Genomic DNA, 22,325 nt, shown 5'->3' with positions numbered 1-22,325 from the left:
AAAAATGAAATTGAGTGATCATTTTCCAGATTTTGTTTTTTTTCTCTATTTGAAAATGGGAACAACTATAGATGACCACCAGGAGCTGGGAACATTATTGGTTTTGATTACCACATTGGAAACAGTGCGCAGGATTGGGGTCCAGGATTTGCTATCTGTGCAGTAGAGGTCCACTGGGACACTGTCAAGCCCTGAAGCTTTTTTGTGCTGTAGTTGATTTTCATTTCCTTGGGTCCTACGCCAATCACAAGACCATGTATGTTTCATTTGAACCCCAGGATAACCGTTGCCAGAATCTTTTGATGTCTTTATCTCGTGGCACTTTACTCAATGCAACACATGACCTCTGCGCCACCTCCTTTAATAGTTATCTATAATCATATTTGCATGTTTTTAAAACTCCTCCCCATTAATGGCAATGTCTAATTTTTACAGCCTTCCTAGGTCCACTTTATTTTATTGGGACAACTTTATCAGCTTGTATCCGGCTACCTTGTATTTACCCTTGGTAGCTGGTCTTTTCTCCACTGTGCAGATAAGATAAGGAGTAATGTCCTTGGTTAGCTGTTTAAATCAAGAGATGCGTGCGGGATCTTCAGTGGTTTTGTGGTAATAGCTAATTTCGATTCACATTGTTGCAGCAACTGAAATATATGTGTAGCCTTTTATGGGTGGTATGTGGATTCCCATTTGGCCCCCATTTGGCCCCATGGTTTTTTGACTTAGAGCTACTGCAGAGTGGGAACCTAGGGCGACTGTTCTTTACACTGGGAAGTGCAGTGCTGTTTTGTTGCTGTCATGTCAACAATGAAAACAAAGAAAATATCACCAAACTGATCGTTGTGCCCGATAGTGCTTGATTGATGGTAGGCATGTGGAAGTCCTGACAATAGTTTTTGAAATTGAATTTGTTAAATTGGTCATTAATATAAGAATATTGAATATTGTTAATTTAAAATTTTACAACTAGAATGATTTGTTGTCCACAGGTTACTACCTAGTTAAGATTATTTATCAATGTATTGCATGAACGCCACAGGTTTAGTTGCTCAAAACATTGAAAAAAGTTATTTATTAATCTCGTTCATCCTTGCTTCTCCATGTGTGTATACACATTTCCAGAGAGACTCATGGCACTGTTTTTCAATCACAAAGCAACTTTCTAATTATAAAAATGGACCATTTGCTTTAATGATCCGCTTTGTAAATTGATACATTTTTCCACGTGTGTGATGCACAGTGGGGAAAGTGGAGTGGCGCTCTCATGGAAAAAACTACTAGGTATTCATACCCTATAGACTAGGGTTTTTTGTTTGAGTACAGAATGACAGCAATTAATCCTTAAATAATTGAGATCATTAGTGCATTCAAAAAGCAGGAAAAGTGTGGTCAGTAATGACCCTTCTCATTAAGAGTTGTCAGGGCTATTTAATGTCTAATTTAATTTCTATCAGTGTATCCCTTCATTTGTTTGAGGAGCCATATGCAAGGATTCTCATTGAATGTGGTCTACTTCAGAAGGCGATATTATTTAACGACTTGCTTTTGATGAACTTGTGGATAGATTCAGAATCTCGATTTTCAGCATCTTTCACTGCTTTTCATACCTTGCTGTGTTGCCCAGTTTCATACCTTGCTGTGTTTTTACTGGATCCTCATGGGCAGAATTGTGTTTTCACTTTTGAATTGAATCAAGAAAATAGGTAAGAATAAATGTGATAAACACATAGAATGGCATTCACATTGCATTCAACCCTGAAGCAGAATATTTTTTAAGTAATCCACAAAGGACATTGATTTAATGTCTGTTTCAGCAATTGCTTTTTTAGATGTAGAGATGTTTAATTTGTTCACAAGATGAAATCATGACCACGTACATGGTAAATACTCCATTTATGTGAAACGAGACACACATTAAGTCGTTCAGGGTGTATCAGTGTTTGGGGTAGCAGTTTGAACAATAGAGACTACATAATGTGATTCATTAACGACAACAAAGAAAATGCAGGGGGCCTAAGGAATTGATTTAGATGGCAGCAGGCGCACATAGCTTGATTTCTAAAACCCAACTATTGAAAATAAATTTCAGATTATAGGCACTTGCTTTGTCCTTTGCTGTTTGCATTACAGACTTGACCTGTCTTTGCTTCTGCTGTCATTGGGCTATTAATAGAACCTCACATACAAACTAGGTTCTTCAAATATATTTTAGGCAATTTCATTTTATGCACAATTATTGACACTTTTATATAGGGATTTGGAATGAATCAGTTATCATTTTGAATTAGATAAAAAGTAAGTCTCATCTTCCTTCAGTTTTCTGTTCATGATAAAATATTTGCTCTAGTAATAAGTTGATTCATAATTGTGAGCAAGCTCTGCGACTCCCCCCTTAGAAGTTGAATGGTGGTGACATTAGCACGTTTAAGGCTTTTGATATTAAGAGTCAACTATGAAGTAAAATAACACTTATCATGGTAAGATCATTCATGAGCCCTCAGTAAAGTAGAAGAAAATGCACCATGACAAGCTAGCATGAGATGACTCAGCCTAACAAATTGGAAAATTAGATGGACAGCCTGCTTTTGTTAAGACTCTCCTCAGAGTAAAAGAAATGATCTTGGACTAGAAGCAAGGCATGCATTGGAAGAAAGAACACTTCAGACATATCATGCATTGGCAATGCCAATAGGTCTGGCTTATGAATGAAAGTGCCTTTTGTGTTAAGTGGTGGGTTTAGGCACTCAATAAGTCATCATACACGCACTCCGTCTCTCACCTTAGCACTCATGCATCCTTTCATCCAAAATCCACTAACTCATATTTGCATTTACTCTTTGAACATAACACATATCCTGAACAACATTTGCAAGAAAAATGAAAAGAACACAAGTAGAAAAAAGAAAACATGCTGCCGTATAAACACAGCAAACATAAATTTGCACTAACAAAACTATATAGAGCAAGGTGTCTCTCCTCCAGCATGGCCGATACATCTAGAACTAGCACATTGCCCATCTTGGAATAGTAAATCAATTAAATTCTATCAACAAAATTGGTAGCCAGGTTTACAAGAAGTGGTCATGTATCATGCAGTGCACGCCAGATGAAATGAGTTGCAAGCAAGCATCCTGTGAGCAATGCCTAGAAATCTGCAGTAATCTCTTTAGAAAAATTCTAATAAAAAGAGAAGAAGCAAAATAATTAAAGGGGAACTATGAAAGTTGAAAATGTAAAACTAAAGGACTGGCCAATCAGCCCTGACAATGAAACTCATTCAGTTACAGATGGAAGTGCACATGATTGTGACATCGTGACACTCAGACAGGCCAATAATAGAAGAAGGCCGACCCAAAGGCCCTCTATATATCCATATGGATATACATTTATAGACATATTTTAATGTACTAGTTAATGATTGTTTTTATGACAAGATTCTGGCACACAGCTAAGACTTGCAAATTGATTTTAGCAAGAATTATTTCAGTGGAAATCTTTGAACCTAGGGTTTTTCAGAAGCGGTTACCAACACCAAAATCCCTCCTTAGAAAGGTAATCTGTGAGATTTCATGTATCAAAATGTCTATATTGTAGGATTTAAGACAGAGTAGTTTCCATTCACTCAAAATCCACCCTTGACTTTAGCAAAAGCTTTTCACAATCCACCGCCTTTGCAGCGTACCTTTTCATAGTAAACAATAAGGCATATAATCCTCATCTTTGGTGTGTCCCAAATACCAAGTAAAACCTACTTTGTTGGTCTTAAGCTTTCCCACAATGTAAACATCAGGTATATATTAAGAACACCATAAATATGTACAAAATAAGATTTGTCAAAAAAGATGAAATTCCTACTAATGGAGCCTATTAAGGATTATCATAACGCAAATGGTTTATACCTACGCTTTGTTAAATTGTATCACCAAAATCCTTGCCTACTATGATAATGTGTGCGATTCAGTGAAACAAAATATATGCCTATAGGTGTTAATAAAGTGTAATATAAATTCGAATGGTTTTCAAAATAAGGAAATTAGGCCTACTTGATTTGTCATAACTTTTCATTGGAAACAGATCACTCCTAAGGAATCTGATGAAACGTTTCCCTTTTGAACTGATAAGACCATTTGGCTTCACAATTGACCTGACACTGTAACCAACATTGGCTAACTGAAGTGTACATAAGATGGCAACCATCATTCATACAGTTATAACATTACATATACAGAATTACAGTTTGCAAAACAATAAACAGCCCAACTGAATAGGGCCTATCGAGAATCTTCACAGTGAAAATCTTCCACTTCCACACCAAAACACTTTCCTTCTATGGTAATCTGTAAGATTATATCTAACCAAACAGCAGGCTACAGTTTATCGTATAGTGTGATAACAGTCCACTGTTAGAAACCAATTGACTTTCACAAACGTTACTCACAAAAATCAGACCTATTGCCTTTGTCATAACTTTCCATAATAAACAAACCCAACCTGTGGCATTTCGCATCCCTCCCTCCATACCAAAGAGGCCTATTGATGTTATCATTAGTTTGCCCGAGTAACCAATGCAGGCCTACAGTACTGAGCATATGCTGTCCCACAAGGCAAATATCAGGCCTACATTCATAACATTACAATAATATGTACAAGTACAATGGGTAAAGCAAAATACTATCTCTCCTAAGAGTGCTTAACAAGCATTGTCCCATATCTTCTATACATACGATTGGTCAGGGGTAAGCAATGCCAAAACACTCGCCTACTACAGTAATCTGTGAGCTTCAATAAAGCAAAATACCTATGTGTAGTCTTTAATTGAGAGTAAAAACAATCCACCCTTAAAAGCCTGTTGACTTTACCATATACTTTTCACAATAAGTACAGCAGGCCTACTACCTTTTTCCTTAACATCTCATTAGAAATAGATCAAGCCTATAGCCATGAACATTTGCTCACCACCATACCTAACTCAGTCCTGCTGTTTTGAGTGTAAACTTTGTCACAACCCAAAAAGGGCAATACAAACACTCCTTTTAGTGGAAGCCCACAACTTTGGCCATTTCAAATTCTCTACTCAGACAAACCAACATGTGGGTGGACCCTAAGTCCCTCTCTTAGTGGTACTCTGAAAGGTATTTTTGTTCATCCCATAAGCTACAGCGACAGCTGTGCAGTCAAGGCAGAGGTTTACTGGGATGTCCTGGACTCAGGGGTATATCCTCAGGGCTGGAAGGAGGCTGTTGTAGTTTCTTTAAAGAATATGCATGAGGGAGACTTAAGCAATTTGAAAAACTTGTGCTCTATTTCCTTATTGCCTGCTCCTGCTAAGATCTTGGAGAAGCATGTAAACCAGGAACTAGTTAGGTACCTACTAGATCAAGAACTCCTCTACCCCTCTCAGAATGGTTCAGAAGGAATCATAGTATGGAATCAGTGCGTATAGCTACCTCTGAAATTATTCGGAGACAAGTATATCAGAAGGCACAGCTATCCTGGTTTCGCTAGACCTGTCAGCAGTCTTTGACACCATATCTCCATCATTTCTTTTTTTATTTTATTTTTTATTTAGAGCAGGAATAATAGCAGGAAAGCTTAACATTACAGGATGGATAAAAAGACGGGAATTGTGGATATCAAATAGCAAGCTGCATAAATACATTACATAATATTGCATAAAAAGATCAGGGTTAACATCAAGTATAACATAATTGATTAAAAGCTAGTTCGAGAAAAGTAGAAATAGGAAAAAATAAATATGCAGTACATTCAGCACTTAACACACACTAAGCTATATTCACATAATCTACCAGGTTTTTTCTTCCTCCTGCTCCCTCCTTGTAGTTCCCCAGGAAAGCCAGTACATATATTCATTAATGCTATTAATACATTGTTACCCATCTAAAATCTATACAATTGCTCCATCAGACTAACATATAGACATCAAAAACTATTTAAAGTGCATGTGCAACTGGCAACAATTATTTCAGTAAAGTGCAAAAATTAAGTCCCTGAGAAGAGAGCTCTTGCAATATACTTTACTCAGATATGAAATCAGTGGAGAAATGTTCCCAGATAGCTCTAAATCTTACAGTAGCTCCTATACGTTTTGCATAGGCCTCCTCAAATCTGTAGGTCCTGCACATTTTATTACCCCAATGGTCAATCCTAGGTTGTTTATTCGATTTCCAATTTTGCCGGACAAGTGACCTAGCAACTGCTATAGAGATTACTATAAAATACTGCTGATAGTTGGTTAAACATTTTACCTCCCCTGATGAGCCAAATAAAACCAGCATAGATGAAGGGGCAATTGTAAAAGACAAAGAGTGAGAAATCATGAAAAAACATCCTTCCAAAATTGCTGTAAGTTACTACACTCATAAAATATGTGCCCCACCCCCTTCCTCCTGTTTATTAAATCTGAAACATTGGTTCTGATTAGTTGGAAACATCTTATGCAATCTCAAAGGGGTGTAATCTGCTAACCATCTAGATAAAAAATGTATTCTCTTCTAATTAGCACCACGCAATGCCTTATTTAATATCTCTCTGAGCTGCTGCCACTCTTTCATATTAAACCTAAAGGTTGTCTCAGAATACATTTTCTGAAGCTCTTTCATAATAATCTCTTCACTATGTGCCTTCTGATGTAATAGCCGATACCAAAATCCTACACCCACTGATTTACTCAACATCTGCCTGGTGATTTGGTGCGTGTCCTCGCTCAACATAGAATAGGTTTTTGAGAAGAAATTCACCAGCTGAAGAAAACTCATACAGAACACAGTGTTTAGAATTCTGGATTGTGTAAACACACGGTTTCCCATGTAATTAATGTATCATAATTATAAAAATCCCCAAAATGACCAAGACCTCATTCTTGCCATAATTGGTAGAGTCCTCTGGACAGTGTTAAACCTCCTACTGAACAATCTTGAATCAGTGTATAAGCATAATATGCTGGAATATCTAACAATTTATAAAAGAGCTGAGTTCTTGCTGCTAATGCCAATATCACCTTATATATGGTATTTATAGGCAGTTTTGCTAATCGTAAAAAAGTAAGGAGTTTTATGGCAAATCAGCATATGTATCAAAAAGAAATTCTCAAAAACGGAATGTTTCTCTTCTAATTGTGATAACAGGTTGATCAGAGAGGCCTGGTAGTATGTTGCAAAATGTGGGAGTGCTAATCTCCTCAATGCAACTTCTAATTGTAGTGTGGCTAGCTTAACCCGGGGCGGCTTATTATCCCGGACACATTTGCGTATCATTTCGTCCAATTCTTTAAAATAGGAGCAAGGGATTTTTAGGGGAAGATTACTAAAAAGAAACAAAAACAATGGTAGCGCCGACATTTTAACTATGGAGATCCGTCCTATCAGTGATAGATGCAGCAAAGTCTATTTATCCAATAATTTTTCCACATTCGCAAGCGTGCTGCTATAATTCAATGTGAATAGTTGACCATAATCGTTTGTAACAAAAATACCAAGGTATCTAATTGAGTTGTATCTAATTGAGTGTGGTGATTGGTGTTGTAAACAAACCGGGATATGGTAAAGCTCAGAATTAGAAGTGAGAATTTCTGTTTTTGCTTGGTTCACTCTATATCCCCCTACCTGATAAATTGTTGAATTTCATCTAATGCATTCTGTATATTAGAACCGTCAGCTTTAAGATATGAAATCATATCATCTGCGCATAACTTAATTTTTGCCATCCCCATCATGGGAGGCAAAATCAGTAAATGATTACAATTTTTTACAGCTAGGTGGTCTATAAAAAGAGAAAACAAAAGGGGGGATAACGGAAATCCCTGATGCGTTCCGCGATTAATATTTACCCTCCTGGCTTCTGTCCCATTGAAAATAATTTTGGCTTGGGCCTGACTATATAATTTATTTAGCATATGTATCAGCTGTGATGGAAAACCAAACGTATCCAGAATAAAGAATAAGGCACGCCAATCTACCAAATCAAAACCTTTTCGGCATTCCACATCAGGATTGCCGGTTTGATCTTATTAGCGTAGAAATAACCATTAGCTTGCATTAGGAAGTATGAGTTAGCGCCCACTAGCGGTCCTGGGAGGAAGCCATTTTGATCAGTATGAACCACCTGTTGGGCATATGGTGCAGGCTCCTTGCCCAAATGTTCATGAACAATTTATAGTCTGTATTTAACAGATTGATAGGGCAATAGGAATTAGGGTCAAAGGGATCTTTACCCTTTTTGAGGAAAACTACCAACACTGTTTCTATAAAACTATTAGAAATATCTATCCCATCCTTTATTTGATTAAACAGCTTGGTTAAAAAAGGAAGCAGTTCTTTTTGCATTGCCTTATATACTTCTGCCGGGATCCCATCAGACCCACAAGCCTTGGCATTGGACATACTCTTTAATACTGTCAGACTTTCTGAGATTTCTATGGGGCTATTCAGCATCTCACTAAGCTGACGAGATATCTGCGGTACCTCCAGCGACTCAAAGTAAGATATCACTTTCGCCTCTTCTACAGCCTGTACTTCGGTATAATTTTTTTTAAATGAGAACGAAAAATCGCAGAAATCGCTTGTTTATCAACTTCTATTTGGTCAGTAGAAGGATTTGTAACATGGCCATTTATTTGTGCTGTTTTTTGATTTTTCGTAGTCCAGGCCAGGTATCTGTCAATGTGCTGACTCTCTTCATAGAGCTTTTGTTGGCATGCCTTACTACCTGAGATCTTGTGAGAAAGTGGCTCTATATATACTGGACTAGAAGGAAGTACAGTGTGTATAGAGTCCACCAACCCCAGAGGTATAACAGAGGTTAAAGTCAGAACTGACCTTACTCTCCAAAGTGGTAGCGTGGTCGAGCAGTAAGGCAGTACCAGAGGACAGTGTAAAGCATTTGATGTAACATTCAGTCAGCAAAAGGTTTCACACACTCAAGGACTGAACTCCAGGCCAATTGTTTGTATATCCAGAGATATGGTTGTTTTATTTTTAGAACCAACAGTTATAAAAATATACTTTTCACATTACAAGTACTCTCATGTAAATACTTTGCACAGGAGCAATACGTTTGTATACACATTAATCACAGGTTAGCTAATAAGCAATACAGTTCTGAAACACACTCTTGCATTGAGCTCAATGGGTTTTCATAGGAAAGTACAGTTGATTACTTTATGGATTAGTTTGGTAGTCCCAGGACTAGATCTTGGATTCAGTCCTGGGGTCTAAGCTGAAACCAGATTAGCAAAAACGTTTTAGTTACAGTGACGACTTTTCCTGAATATAAAGCTGTTTTAAAAGTTCACACTTAGAAACTTTTCGAGGTGAGTCTCACAATGTTATTCAATGGGAGGAAATTCAGGTTACAGGTAAAGTACGATCGTGTTACTTTTGTAACCCAGCACTAGTCTCCTAGGGCCACCACTGGGGGCTTAACTCAAAACAGGTAGGTAATTGTGTTTCAGTATTTCTTACAATTTTAAAGAATATTTGCAGTTTTCAAAAGTAGACACTTATTAGAATTTTCATAGAAAAGCAGACGATAAGTTCCTATGGGGAAAATACAGGTTACTAGTAAACCCGCTAGGGATTACTTTTGCGGTTCAGTACTGGGCTGAAAGGTACAGTACTGGCTTCTCTCCTGATCACAGGTGAGTATTTTCGAATTCGGACCTTGGCTGATTTTATAGGAATATTTTCAGTTTCAAAACTTCACATAGAAAATTTTCGAGTAAAAAACGGGTCAATGTTATCAAATGGCAAGTAAGTGAATTACCGGCTTCCAGGTGAGTACTTGGTTGGTGAAGTCAGGGTTCTGGGCATAGACTCAGGGGTCCCCCAGGGTCAGGTGAGTACAGTTAGTTCAGTCCCAGCGGCGCAGGGGCGGCCGCGTGCAGAGGTAGGTAGGCCCAATGTTATCCAATGAGGGAAGGGGCCTTCGGTTGGTGGCGGCTGGCTAGCAGGCCACGCGGCTCTGGGAGCTGGGCTCCTGGTCACTTGCTCTGGGCAAGGGGGTAGGTAGGATAGGGCAAATAGGTCACAGCCAGCGGCACTCGGGCGGCTGGGTGCAGGGTGCTTTTGAGCCGTCGGGCGCTCAATGTTATCCAATTAGGATCTTGAAAAAGGAACAAAGGCTGCAGGCTCAGGGACAGTGACTCTCCAGGGGCGACCAGCACTTCGAGAGGTAAGTTGGGATGTTGGAGCACAGGTAGGTACCCCCAAGGGAGGCACAGGGGGCTGTAGGACGCCGGGTGCAGGGGTGTCTTTGGGTGCCGGAAAAGCTTACCCTCGGCTGGTCGTGGTTGGGGTGGCCCCTGGTTCTGAGTCTGCAGGCGTCAGCTGGTTCGTCGAGGAGGGTCTGTGGGCACTGGACTTCGGGTCCCAGTCGCCAGGGGGACGTCCTCGTGGTCTTGGTTCGGGTTGGCCCGGCTGGTGCAGGGTGGGCTGGTCCAGAGCTTCCTGGTGGGCACCAGGTGAGTTGTTGCAGCAGAGCCTCTGTTGATGGGAGTCCCAATCGTCGAGAGGGCCAAGGCAGGCAGGTCCTCTGGGTGTCCAAAGGTTGCTGTCCGCGGAGTTCGCCGGATTTAGGCAGGAGCAGGTTCCAGGATCAACAACCCGATAGGGCTGGGGCCAAGTCAGTTGTTGTTGTCCTGTTGTTAGCAGCTGCATTGCGGGTCGTCTTCTTTTTGATCTTCTTTCTTCTTTTTGATATTGGGATCTGAGGAAGGAAGGTTCAGGGAGCCCCTAAATACTAAATTTAGGGGCGTTACAGGTAGGGCAAGGGCAGGGACCAGTGGGTCCCTGTCCTGGGGTGAGTATACGCCCTAGACTACTCCTCTCCTGTGGGAGGGGGGCAGGAGCCTAGCTGGGATTGGGCAGGACTCCACATCTACAAGATGGCCGGAGCCCGGGGTCGTGCTTCACCTCGCCTCCTCCACCTGAGGGGTGGAGTTGGCACAGGTTGGCACCCCCCCTTCTTGATGTAGTTTTTCCCGCCAGTCTTCCCGCCAGAGTGGGGGTAGGACTGGTGGGGGGCTGGTTTCTGGGTACAGCAAATGGTCTGGGGAAGCTCTCAGAAGCGGTATGCCTTTGAAGCTTCCCCCTGTCCATCCTGGGGGAGGAGACATAGCACCTCACCCAGGATGTGCTTTGTTGCAGACCCAGGAGAGCGGGGGGCTCTCCACCCAGGGGTCCAGCAACATGTCTGCTGGGTGGCAGCCTCTGCAGCCACTCAGCCCAGACGTGGATTGTAGGTTCGGGTTTTTGGAGGGCATCTCTAAGATGCCCTCTCGTGCATGTTACAATAAATCCCACACTGGTATCAGTGCGGCTTTAATGTGCTGAGAAGTTTGGTACCAAACTTGTCAGTCTTCAGTGAGGCCATTATGGTGCTGTGGAGTTCGTGAATGACAACCTCCCAGCACCATATACTGTTAAATGGCAACACTGCACTTACAGTGCCCAGGAATGGCCCTGGGTACTGTAGGGGCACAGGGCTCATGCACCTGGACCCTCACCTCTGGCATAGGGCACCCAGCTAGAGGGGTAGCTGAAGTATGCCAGGGCAGTGGGTTCTGTGGGCATGGCACACTGTGTGCCATGTCGACTCTTGCTTTAGTTCTGTACTTAGGCACTCAGCCTGCAAAGGCAGTGTGTGGGAGCCAGGGTACAGGGCCCCTGAGGGTGGCACAATAAGTGCTGCCGCCCTCAGGGGTCTTCTCTGGTCACCATGCCCTGGGTACCTAGGGTACTATTTACTAGGGGCTGACAGGGGCCAGAGATGCCAATTGGGTATTTTGTTTCAGCATAGCTTTTCTTTGTAGGGAGGGAACACAGGCCCTGGGTACCTGATTGGCAGGGACTCAGGGCACACTCACTCAAAGTACATCAGCAGTTCAGAAAAAAAGTGGGGGCATACCAAGGCAAGAAAGATGGCATTTTCTCACAGATCACCTCTAGCAAAAAAAGAATCCTTTAATTGCGACTTAGCTTTTGCTAATTCTTGCTGTTGTGCCTGCTGTTGTGCCTTAATAATATGCTCTGCTGCCGCTGATAAATTTGTATCCTGTCTGGCTTTCTCAACAGCGGTCTGTAACTCCGCAATCTTTAGCTTTTGTTGTTTACTTAGCCTAGACTTATAGGATATCATCTATCCTCTAAACGTAGCTTTCAATGCATCCCAAACCATAAAGATTGGGGCAGTATTTGTATTAAGCTGGAACAACTCCCTAATAAAAATTCTCAATTCTGTCAGCCAAGTAGTAGCTTCTAATAAAGATTTATCAAACTGACACCTTCATCTCTTTTTCGGGATAATCCCTAACATTAATGTGAAAGAAACTACAGAGTGATCAGAAAAAGAACTAGCCAATATCTCCGTTTTACCAATGGCTAACAGTTTGTCCACCAGAAAAAAATCAAATTGGGATGCTGTTCTGTGTCTCGAAGAGTAACAGGTAAATTGAGTGAAGCCAGGATGTCCTTCCCTCCAAGGATCTATTACGGCAAAATCTATTGTCATAACGTTTAGTAACTTTGCAGTTTTAGGCTTTAATTGTCGTTTTGTTTTATTCGAAGTATTAAGTGTCAAATTCTGAATAAAGTTAAAATCGCCACCCCTAATCAATATACTTTCCATATTCACCGCTATTTGATAGATTTGCTCAAGTGCTGTGGTTTTGTCAACTATGGGACCGTAGTAATTAACCAAATTCAGCACTGTTTCGTCAAGCTTTACCTTCACCCATAGCCATCTACCTTTCCTATCTCGCAGGACTTCCATGACCTGCCAGTCCAACGTATTAGATTGTAAAATCCCAACCGCTAGGTTAGCAGATGAGAAATATGCCAACATATATTTCTTGGGTAGGGATATCTTGGAATTATTAGTCCTGAAATGCGTTTCTTGCAGAAATATGATTTCAGGGGTGAGGGATGCTAACCAATTTAAAAATGCACAACTTTTACACAGATTCAACAAACCATTCACGTTACATGTAATCACTTTTATATTATGTGTCATTTAATCTATCTGTGAAAATATATCTCATTTTATTTCCATTTTTAACCCTTCTTTTACTGTCACCTCCTACCAAAAATATTCTCTGCGCTATCTCGCTAGCTTTAAAATGCATTCTATGTAATTTACTCTCTCCCTGCTCCTTTTTATTCCCCTTGATTGCTACCTGAAATCCCGCAGTGGCATAATGACTCCCGCATATCCCTTGCTCCCTGAAGTTAATTTTATTCCTGTCCTGTTTCTTGTCCATTGCTTGCCTGCTATTATCCCACCTATTTTTGTGCTGCTTCCACCCCACCACCCTTGCCCCGCCCAAGCTGATTTATTGTGGTCCTGAGTTCCTGGATTTCCTTGTGGGATGTCAATCGCCGGTTTCCACTGTTGTCCTCCCCGCTGCTACAACATTACAGCCTACTTGCGGCATGCCTTGGGGCCCGTGGCTCGTCGCTCACACGGCTCACATAATCCGGAAGCAGTTTCGTACAAAAAGGAGGGAAAGGAGGGATACTCCTTAGCAGCAGTGAAGCATCGGGCTCACCCACTGTCGCCTCTCACATTTGTCTTACATCTCCATCCTCATGCTTCATGAATGATACCTCATTCCCCCGGCAAAACGAGGGAACTTGAGGAGAGAGTGGGAATTGAACCCTACAGATTTTCATATCTTCATCATTGTTGGTGAAGAGGCTGTGACAGGCGGGGCTGAAGGATATGGCTCTCAAACTGTTGAAATCTATTATATGGAACAAAACCATCACAGTCAGCTCAAAATGAATGGGGAAAAAATGAGATCTTGGTGTTTGGAGCCGACAGCCCCATCTGGACAAACTGGTGTGGTCAGAAAGAGGTGGAATTCTTCCCACCCCAGTGGCTGACGCCAAACATCTGGGTGTGATTTTTGACAGCACCTTGTTGTTTGGCACTCAGATTAATAAAACAGTGAGTTCTTGCTTCTGAATGAATGGTATTCTGACAAAAACACTACCTTTTCTTTCAAAAGAGCTGAGGGTGTCAGTGACAATTGCTCGTATCACCTCCCTTTATCTAAATGACACCTAATATTCCTGGTTCTGGGAATAACCAAACTTTCCTTGGTTGGGGAAGGAAGCTTTAAGAAGCCAGTGCTCCTTAAAGCACTCTGCTTGACTCACAAAGTCCCCCACTCTCAGTGATCGAGTTATCTCAAGTCAACCCTGAATTTTTTTTGTCCCTAAGAGACCACTGCTTTAGGGTGGAAAAAACATGGTGGCAGTTCCTCGGTGTAAGAAAGCTAGGTACGGGCAACTGGCCTTTACTGCGGCTGCTACCTGGCTCTGGAACTCTCTTCTGGCACTTATTAGGAGCCTTAGATTGCAGCTTTTATTCCACAAGCACGTTAAAACTTGCCTTTTTGTGGATGAATCCTGCCTGGGAGGGTGGATTTGGTCATTCTGAGCTGCCATCTTCTTCGCAATTCTCTCTTATGCATAGCACTTTGATGCCTTACTTGGTCTAATGTGCTCTATAAATGCTACAAATAGAAATGTGGATTACTGTAGCCCTGGGTATCCCATACTGCTCTCACACACCTGAACTCATAAGTGTAAAGTTAATGATGGAGAGGGAAGGGGATATCTTCTGCTGTCAGAGAAAAGCAAACATTGCAAATGATCACCTTATCTTTGAATTTTAACAGTGACATACGTGCTAAGTTCAAGTCCAATCCCATTGAAAGTCTGACAGCCATACTGCTGGCTCATCCACTCATATAAACAAACTAAATAATCACAACTGTACGGAGAGGGAACAATTTATTTTGAGGGAGCACACAACTTCTGTCTCATCTAAATACATCCTCCTGTCCATCAACATGTGAGTAGAGCCAAAGTCCCTTGCTGTAAAACTCCTCAAAGCTCTTGTTTAGGTTGGTCTAATAAGCCACATATAAAAACAAAAGGCCAAAAAGCAAAACTATCTTTTGTGTTCGAGTCAGGCAACAATTTGTAGGCTAACCAAAAGCGCACATGCATTTTGAATCTATAGTGTTAAACTTTGAAAAAATAAATTGGTATTAAAATTAAGAACATTCTTTTCCATAATAAAAGCAATATGGAATGTAAATACATATATCATATAAAAGTGAAAAAACATTTCTCTCCATATTAACAACTTTGCGAGGAGCATGTTGATCCAAAACGTTTATGAAACACTCATCACAGTGGGAAATACTGCTTCTACCCATGTGCAAAGTGTACACCCTTCATCCTCAGTCTAAAGGAGTTAAGGGTGGGCAAAATCGGAAACTTGTGTATTACCTACTCTGTGTTTAATTGATTGTCTGTGGGAACATTGTACTCAGGAGCATTCATTGAATATAAAAAGTCCACAAGATTTTGGAGGTAGATTGGTTTTACTAGAAAATGCCTCTCAGATGTGGTGCACAACACTTTTACAGTTCCCACAGAACATATTCCGCTTGAACCAGTCTCCTTTTAATGGAAATTAAGTGAACAAGAAAAAACATGACAGGAGTAAAAATATAAAAAAAATGCTCTAACCACACAACCTGGCACAAATGTTTGCTGTGTGCTCGAACTTTGTAAATGCTTTAACTCATAATAAAGAAGATTGAATATCTTACCCGGTGTGCATCGTCCTGCTTTTGTACTGTGGGAACGTCCCCTCCAATAGGTTCTTGCTTTCTTAATTCATCGTTCTTCAGCTGCAGCCATATTAGGAGCTCTTGAAGTGAGAGTTGGAGACGCTTCCATTGCTCAGAACTCACTTCCAGATGAGATCTAGAAAGAAATTTAAAAAAAATTACATTATTTACTTGTTAGCATTTGTTACTTACTTGATCATTTGGTTTCCTGTTTTTCATACAAGGGATAACAGTTAGAGTGATGGATTACTTTATTTTCAATAAAAACGTGATACAAAACAAAAAGAGATCATGTATTTCCGAACAACTGGATGATTTAACACTGAAACCACTTACTTTGCATTGCACTTCGAGGCTGTAAAATGCTGTTATATGTAAAGGTGATTTAAGAGGTAAAATCTAAATCTAAGTATTCGTTCAACTAGGGAATAAACCACTTTAAAAAAGGGTTAGCTTAATGTGACATAGTCATTAGAGGTTCTAAGAAAAATCTAAACTGCTTCTTATATAAACTAAAGGCAACAGGAATGTTACATAGTCATTAAGTCAGTCACATAATAATATCTGACCATTGAAATATTAGTCTTCTGATGCTGAATGTCTGCTTCTAAGTCTATTTCTCTCTCTCTATCTCTCTCTTTATGCCCAAACCCCCGAATCTCTCTTTTATTTTCATCACCTGCCTGCTAACATTAATAGTAAATCCAATCATTGGAATGCTAATACATTTCAAGTATGTCGGTCCTGAACTAATTTGACCAAAGACTGATTCCAAATCCAGTGTTCATCCCAGATTCAGAGAGGACACTTTGAGGGAAGCTACAGAAGGCATTTACCTGTATGTGTAGCAGTATTTCTGTATTACTTCTTCACATACTCGTAAGTGGAATCCCCAAAGGTGCGGGTGCAGATCTATGGCTAAGTTGTGTGCAGAGTTTTCCAATGAGAGTTAATAGAACAATGTGTACATAGTTCTACTTTTTAAGAGTAAATGTAGGAGTGGCAAACAGAATGGGCTGAAATGTAGGAATTTCAAGAGGGAGGAGAGAAACAAAATGTAAGACGCGGGCACAGGGAAGTATATAAAAATACAAAACAAACCTAGAAAAATATAAGTCAGTTGCACTTCACTAAAGTTGCACCCATAACACCCTCAGCAGTACAGCAGCCCAGACATGCTCCAATCTACTGTCACCAAGACCTGGGTATGTCTCACATGCACAAAACACGGCCATACAGAGAACTGCAAGGAATCAAACTCAAACCATTGGAGACGGGCAATGGGAATAACAATACCAGTGCAAGGAGCTACACCTAGAAAAAGAAAATAAAAGAAAACATGCAAGAAAAGTAAAAATGCAAAATAATTAAAAAATACAAGTATTAATGTTTTACTTCAAACACTACGACACTGTACATATCACAATCTGTACATTTCACAGTATACAAATGTACACGTAACTCATGCACGCACTTGCAAAATACAAATATGGAAATTGTTAATGTTTATAAAAACATGTCTTAACTAACATTTAAGACTACTCTACACACAATATAACAATATTCATCCCAAAACACACACACTCCCGCACACACACAGACACATACACACACGGACACACAACACAAATGTAGCTGATATCAAGTTGTGTTTCGCAGCACAAGAGCAAGAGGGCAGAAGATCATGATGCCCACTGTATTTATATGCTTCCACTTCAGATAATTGTTAGGGGTATGGTATTTTCCTCCGGTGTTCCCTGTTTTCATACTATATTCAATTTCTAGTTCCAGCTAGCATAAGTCTCCACCTATTCTGTGTAGAACTATATTTGACCTGTAATTATACTAGAAGTAACTCTGTGGGACTTTAACTATAAAGTTGTCCTTTTATCAAAATGTATAAATTCATTAAGCTCATCTTAAGAAGAAAAAAAAGTGTTTGTGCTTCACTGTGATTGTCTCTGTTGTGTGTATAGAGTATTAGTGTATCATTTAGTATGACCATTTTAATAATCTGTTCCTACCTAAGACCAGTTGCAGAACTGACTTTCCTATGGGAAAAAATAACAAAAAAGTTCAGTCAATTCAATTTCAAAAACACAACTTTAAAATAAGGTGCTGCCTTCCAACCCACTTACCAAAGTCCATGGCTACGTATAGAGATGTGAAAACCGTGCCAGAGGGGAGAAGTAATATATTTCCTCTCTTTTACAATTACCTCCACTTTTGAGCATTGTCATTTCCCTTTAATTTTTAAAGCAAATGCTTATGCAATGGAAGTAAAATGTGATGTGAGTTGTTCCAATAAAGGTTCTTAGATATTAAGTTATTTGAGTATAGTTTGGTACAGAGTATAAAAGAAAGGGCAACTACACTATCTTACTCATTATAGATCTCCCTCAAAGCGAATTTTCTCCTTATAAATGCAAATACCAAATGTTTCTTACAACATTGTTTCTTTTTTGTTCAAACGTTTTTCAGTCTTTTTCTCCTCATTATACTTTTAACTCTTCCATACTTCATTTAATCATTTGAAGTTTAATTCTATAATTTCAAAGTAAATGCACGTCACCCGTTATGGTATTTAAAGACCACTAGCTGAGTTATTCATCTAATGTCTTCTAACTATTATTTTAGTTAATTTATTATGCTCTTCCAAAATGACTAGTACTAGTTTAAAATATTTACCTTTTACTCTTATTATTATTAGTTGTTGTGTACAGAATATACATCTATATCTTTTTGGGACTGTATTTCCATGTTTTACCATTCAAAACATAGAACATAAAGTATAGCAACTAAATAATATACATTGGTGTTAGTGTGGAATACAATTAAAGCAAAATCAAATGTATTTAAAGAACCACATGTCTTGACGCTCAGTATTTCACCCCTTCCCCACATACAGCAGCCAATCAATTGCTATGTTTCTTTAATATATAGTTTATTCAGGGGTGTAAACTACCCCTAAATTGGTCTAATAATCTACCAGTTGCACTTTCTTGTGTCACATTTCTGAGGCAAAATACCCCCAGCTGGTACTAAATTTAAGATGTATATAGAAACGTAAGGATACAGAGCAGGAACCTAATTGAGACTGTCTCATTCACAGCCTCTGATTTCAGAGACCTTCTGTCCGATCTAATTGATTGGCCCTCAGATGTTTTTATTGCCATTGTCTGCGAAACCTTGGTGTCACAATCGGTCAAATAATCCACAAAAAGGTTTAGTAGCACTCTTATGGAGTCAAAAACGTGCAGCATATATCTAACCTAGCAGTAATTCACAAACATCTGTACAAGATAAAAATATCAGCAAGATAAAGAATCAATTTGCACCTTCACAGTCCATAGTTCCTTCTCAGGAGCAGTGCAATGACCTGACCTGCTGTTTTTACAACAACATTTATGTAATCTGTGCACTTCTTTTAAATGCAAGATTGTAGTCTCTGAATGACTATTTACGGGTGTCCTCTCTTGTAGATGCATCACTTATTATTATATGTTCTTGATTCGTCTACATCTCTGAAAATAGCTGTTTCAGATGTGCACAAAAACAAATGATCTGGCACTCCTCTGACTTCTCAAACCCTTCTCTGACCGCAGTGTTTAAAAACTAAACTCAACAGATCTCAACATACTCACTTCCTGTCTGAACCTGGTTGGTTTCTGATACACTAATATTCCTTTTTCAAACACACAGGAGTAAACCCTCTGTTTAATAACTGAGAGGCTGATTTAGATCTTGGCGGATATCCTGTTCGCCGTATTACAAGTGCCATAGGATATAATTCATTTGTAATATGGCAGACAGGATATCAGTCATATTTGTGACATAGTAATCCCATCCATCAAGAGCTAAATCAGACCCTAAATTTGCACAGAGATGCCTGGCTAAAGTGTATTCAATGTTTAATCTGAATAGTGGTGGCAGCACTTGAAAACATTTTTCTTAGTCATCTTCAGTACTTTGTGGAAGAGTGTGGTATTTAGATCAACTTCAGGCAGGCTATTCCCCTGAACAAATGCCATACTGAAGCGAGCTTTAGAAGCTCAGTTCTGGCATCCATTATTCCTGTTTTCAAAGTCAGTAACAGTACCGATCACTAGTCATAGCCTCATTCTCAACCATGAGGTTGTAGTGTACTGGAAGACATGAGTCATATTTTTAATGACTTATATTTATTTTTAAAACTGTGGCCTACTGTTCCTTAGATATTGACCAATGAAAACCTGACAACCACTTCAAAACACACTCCAACAAAATTGAGGTGATTAAATTTGGGTTTACCATTCATCTTAGGACCAGAGACCTTTACCCTTCTCCATTGATGTGAGTGTTCGCTCAGTTTTGGTGAAGAAGAAGAACCTATGAGTTGTAGTCCACAAATATTAGTCTTTCATGTCTCATATGGTAGCCCACTGGTTTTATTTTAGGATTCATGCAGATCTTTAAATATTTAGTCAACAAGTAAATTAAGGTGTTCACTAGCCACTTCCTAACTTGTCTATTAAATTAAGTCCCCATAAGTATGCTCTAACACTAGCAGCTAGAGATCAAGAGAGGCTCTTTATTGTCCATCAAACATTTTATCATCAAGCTCTACATTATCAGGCATATTTAATAATCTTTTAAGCAACGCAGGGCAGCAAGAAAGTGGCTATGCTGCATAGTGTTAAAGGGCCAGAGCAATAATGCTCCAAACATTAAAAAGATATGGAGCATTTCTGCTTTCTCCTTGTGCTGGTGCACTGTGCTGCCTAGCACCAATGCAGTCATCCTGCACTATAGTACAAGGGTGTCTGAGTTACGGGAAGGACTGTTTCCGTGCAGAATGCAACACACTTGGAAAGAGGAAATTAACGAAGAAACATAAAAGTATTTCTCCTTGTTGCGCCTCACTGGGGAAGGTGTCGCATTTTGACGCATTCCCAGGTTAACTAGCTTTAGTAAATTTAGGAATGTGCCAAAATCTGGGCCTTTATATGCAAAGGGCCTATATTCGCAGAGAAAAGCCTTCATTTCATGGAGGGCTGCCTTCTTCAAATCCCCAAAATCAATAGATAGCACTTAAAAGGACACCTTTCATCCTACCTTGGTGCACGTCTTCGGAATGCCTTTCCTCTGTCTCACAAAAGCACTGTTATCCATTTTTACCTCAAACAGTTAGTGTACCCTCGTTTTTTCTGCATTCACTTACTGTGTTTGCTGCCGGAAAAAATGTTGTGTTACTTTATCTTGATTTATATATGGAAAGGTCTCTGCCACTCTAGGACTCCTTATAAACCTAATGCCATAATTACTCAAAAACAGCCAATAGTTGGACATGACATAGTATAACATTGGTGTTTTCTAACTTATTTCAGAACATGGCTTTATCTTCAATAGTTCTGATTGCAAGTGGTAGAGAATGTGATAGGGAAGGCCAATGTGTTGAAAATTAGCCTAAAAATGTCCTTTACAGATAAAAGTAAATACCACATTAGGGATTTATGTGAAGCTTAATACATTTATGACTGGCGTAATTCAGCCCTGCCAAGTGCCACCCATCACGGGTTAAAATATCGCTTTTTGTGCATTACACAAGGGACTGAGATTTTCATGCAATTAATACAAACACACATTCTTAATCTCACAATGCAGCGGGCTGTTCACGCCAGTTATTTTTCCAAACTAGACCTTTTCAGAGTTAAATATGCTTCTTTTCAGTTATCTCGGTTACCATATATAGGGGCTCCTTCACGGTGATTGGCCCGAATGCATGTGTTCGGTTTGCCCCTTCACAGTTTGATGATTTCCTCATTGGGTAAAAGTGAGGCTATACCCACGTGTGCACTTCGCAGCTTACCAGTGGGATCCAGCCACCAGACTGACACCGCCCCATAGGATCCATCGAGGGAGAAGTGTGTGCAAGGGGGCATCTTGGGAACCCAGCTAGAGATTTCTCTCAATTATGGTGCTCCTGGGAGGAGCTACGACAGCAAGCAAGATGGCCGCATAGTCTCCCGGCTCCGCTGACCTCCGTCTTGCGTTCCAAGATCCTGTCACTTATCCTGATTTCCTGCCCCGGATCTGTGTGTGTGAACTAATCCGCACTCCGATGGTGTGATCCCGGGGTTTTTCTGACATAGTGGAGCTGAGTAACGTCGAGGATCGATTTGTGGCCTAGCCCAGTCTGGAAGCCTGGGTCTCGAGTGCTGGCTTAGCAGGGTCTGAGTTGAACAACAGCGGACTATTGAGGGCAGCAGGGCCCGGTCTCTGGAACTTTCGGAAATTTTTGGATTGCTTTGCTATCATCTGCAGCCTGGTGTTGTGTTGGAGGTGAGGAGACGAGTGACGCACGGTGCGGTGTCGCGGGGGTCCCTGACCAGGAGGCCCGGCACTTGCATCGCCGGCGCACCTTGGGTTGGAGTCTCGTCGCGTACTAATGCATACTGACGGTTGGTCCCTCACCGCACAGTCCTGCTCCTGCTGATCTCACCCCGGAGAAGGCGCCTCTCCGTGGGGACCATTATGCCTGAGGAAATATGGAACCAGGCGGAGCAGGCCCAAAGGGGCCCGTCATTGCGGGAGGTGCTGGCGGCCCTGGAGGCACTTCAGGCGACTGTGGCAGCTCAGACCTGCGGCCTGTTGTCGGCGGCGGATGGACTTAAAGGACTGA

The 22,325-nt window shown here is 40.5% G+C and overlaps 1 protein-coding gene across 8 annotated transcripts in view; it reads right to left on the bottom strand.

Moving 5' to 3' along the window:
* DMD (dystrophin) overlaps positions 1-22,325 on the bottom strand; it is a 6,826,337-nt gene that overhangs the window by 1,552,024 nt on the left and 5,251,988 nt on the right. For all 8 annotated transcript variants that reach the window (XM_078657819.1, XM_078657824.1, XM_078657821.1 and 5 more), the window contains one exon: positions 15,644-15,800. In XM_078657819.1, coding sequence (XP_078513945.1) covers positions 15,644-15,800 — 157 coding nt within the window. The remainder of the gene's footprint in view (positions 1-15,643; positions 15,801-22,325) is intronic.

The sequence above is a fragment of the Lissotriton helveticus genome, chromosome 8 (assembly GCF_964261635.1).
Source record: "Lissotriton helveticus chromosome 8, aLisHel1.1, whole genome shotgun sequence".
NCBI classification, from domain to species: Eukaryota; Metazoa; Chordata; class Amphibia; order Caudata; family Salamandridae; genus Lissotriton; species Lissotriton helveticus.
This window is presented reverse-complemented; position numbering and strand designations above follow the sequence as displayed.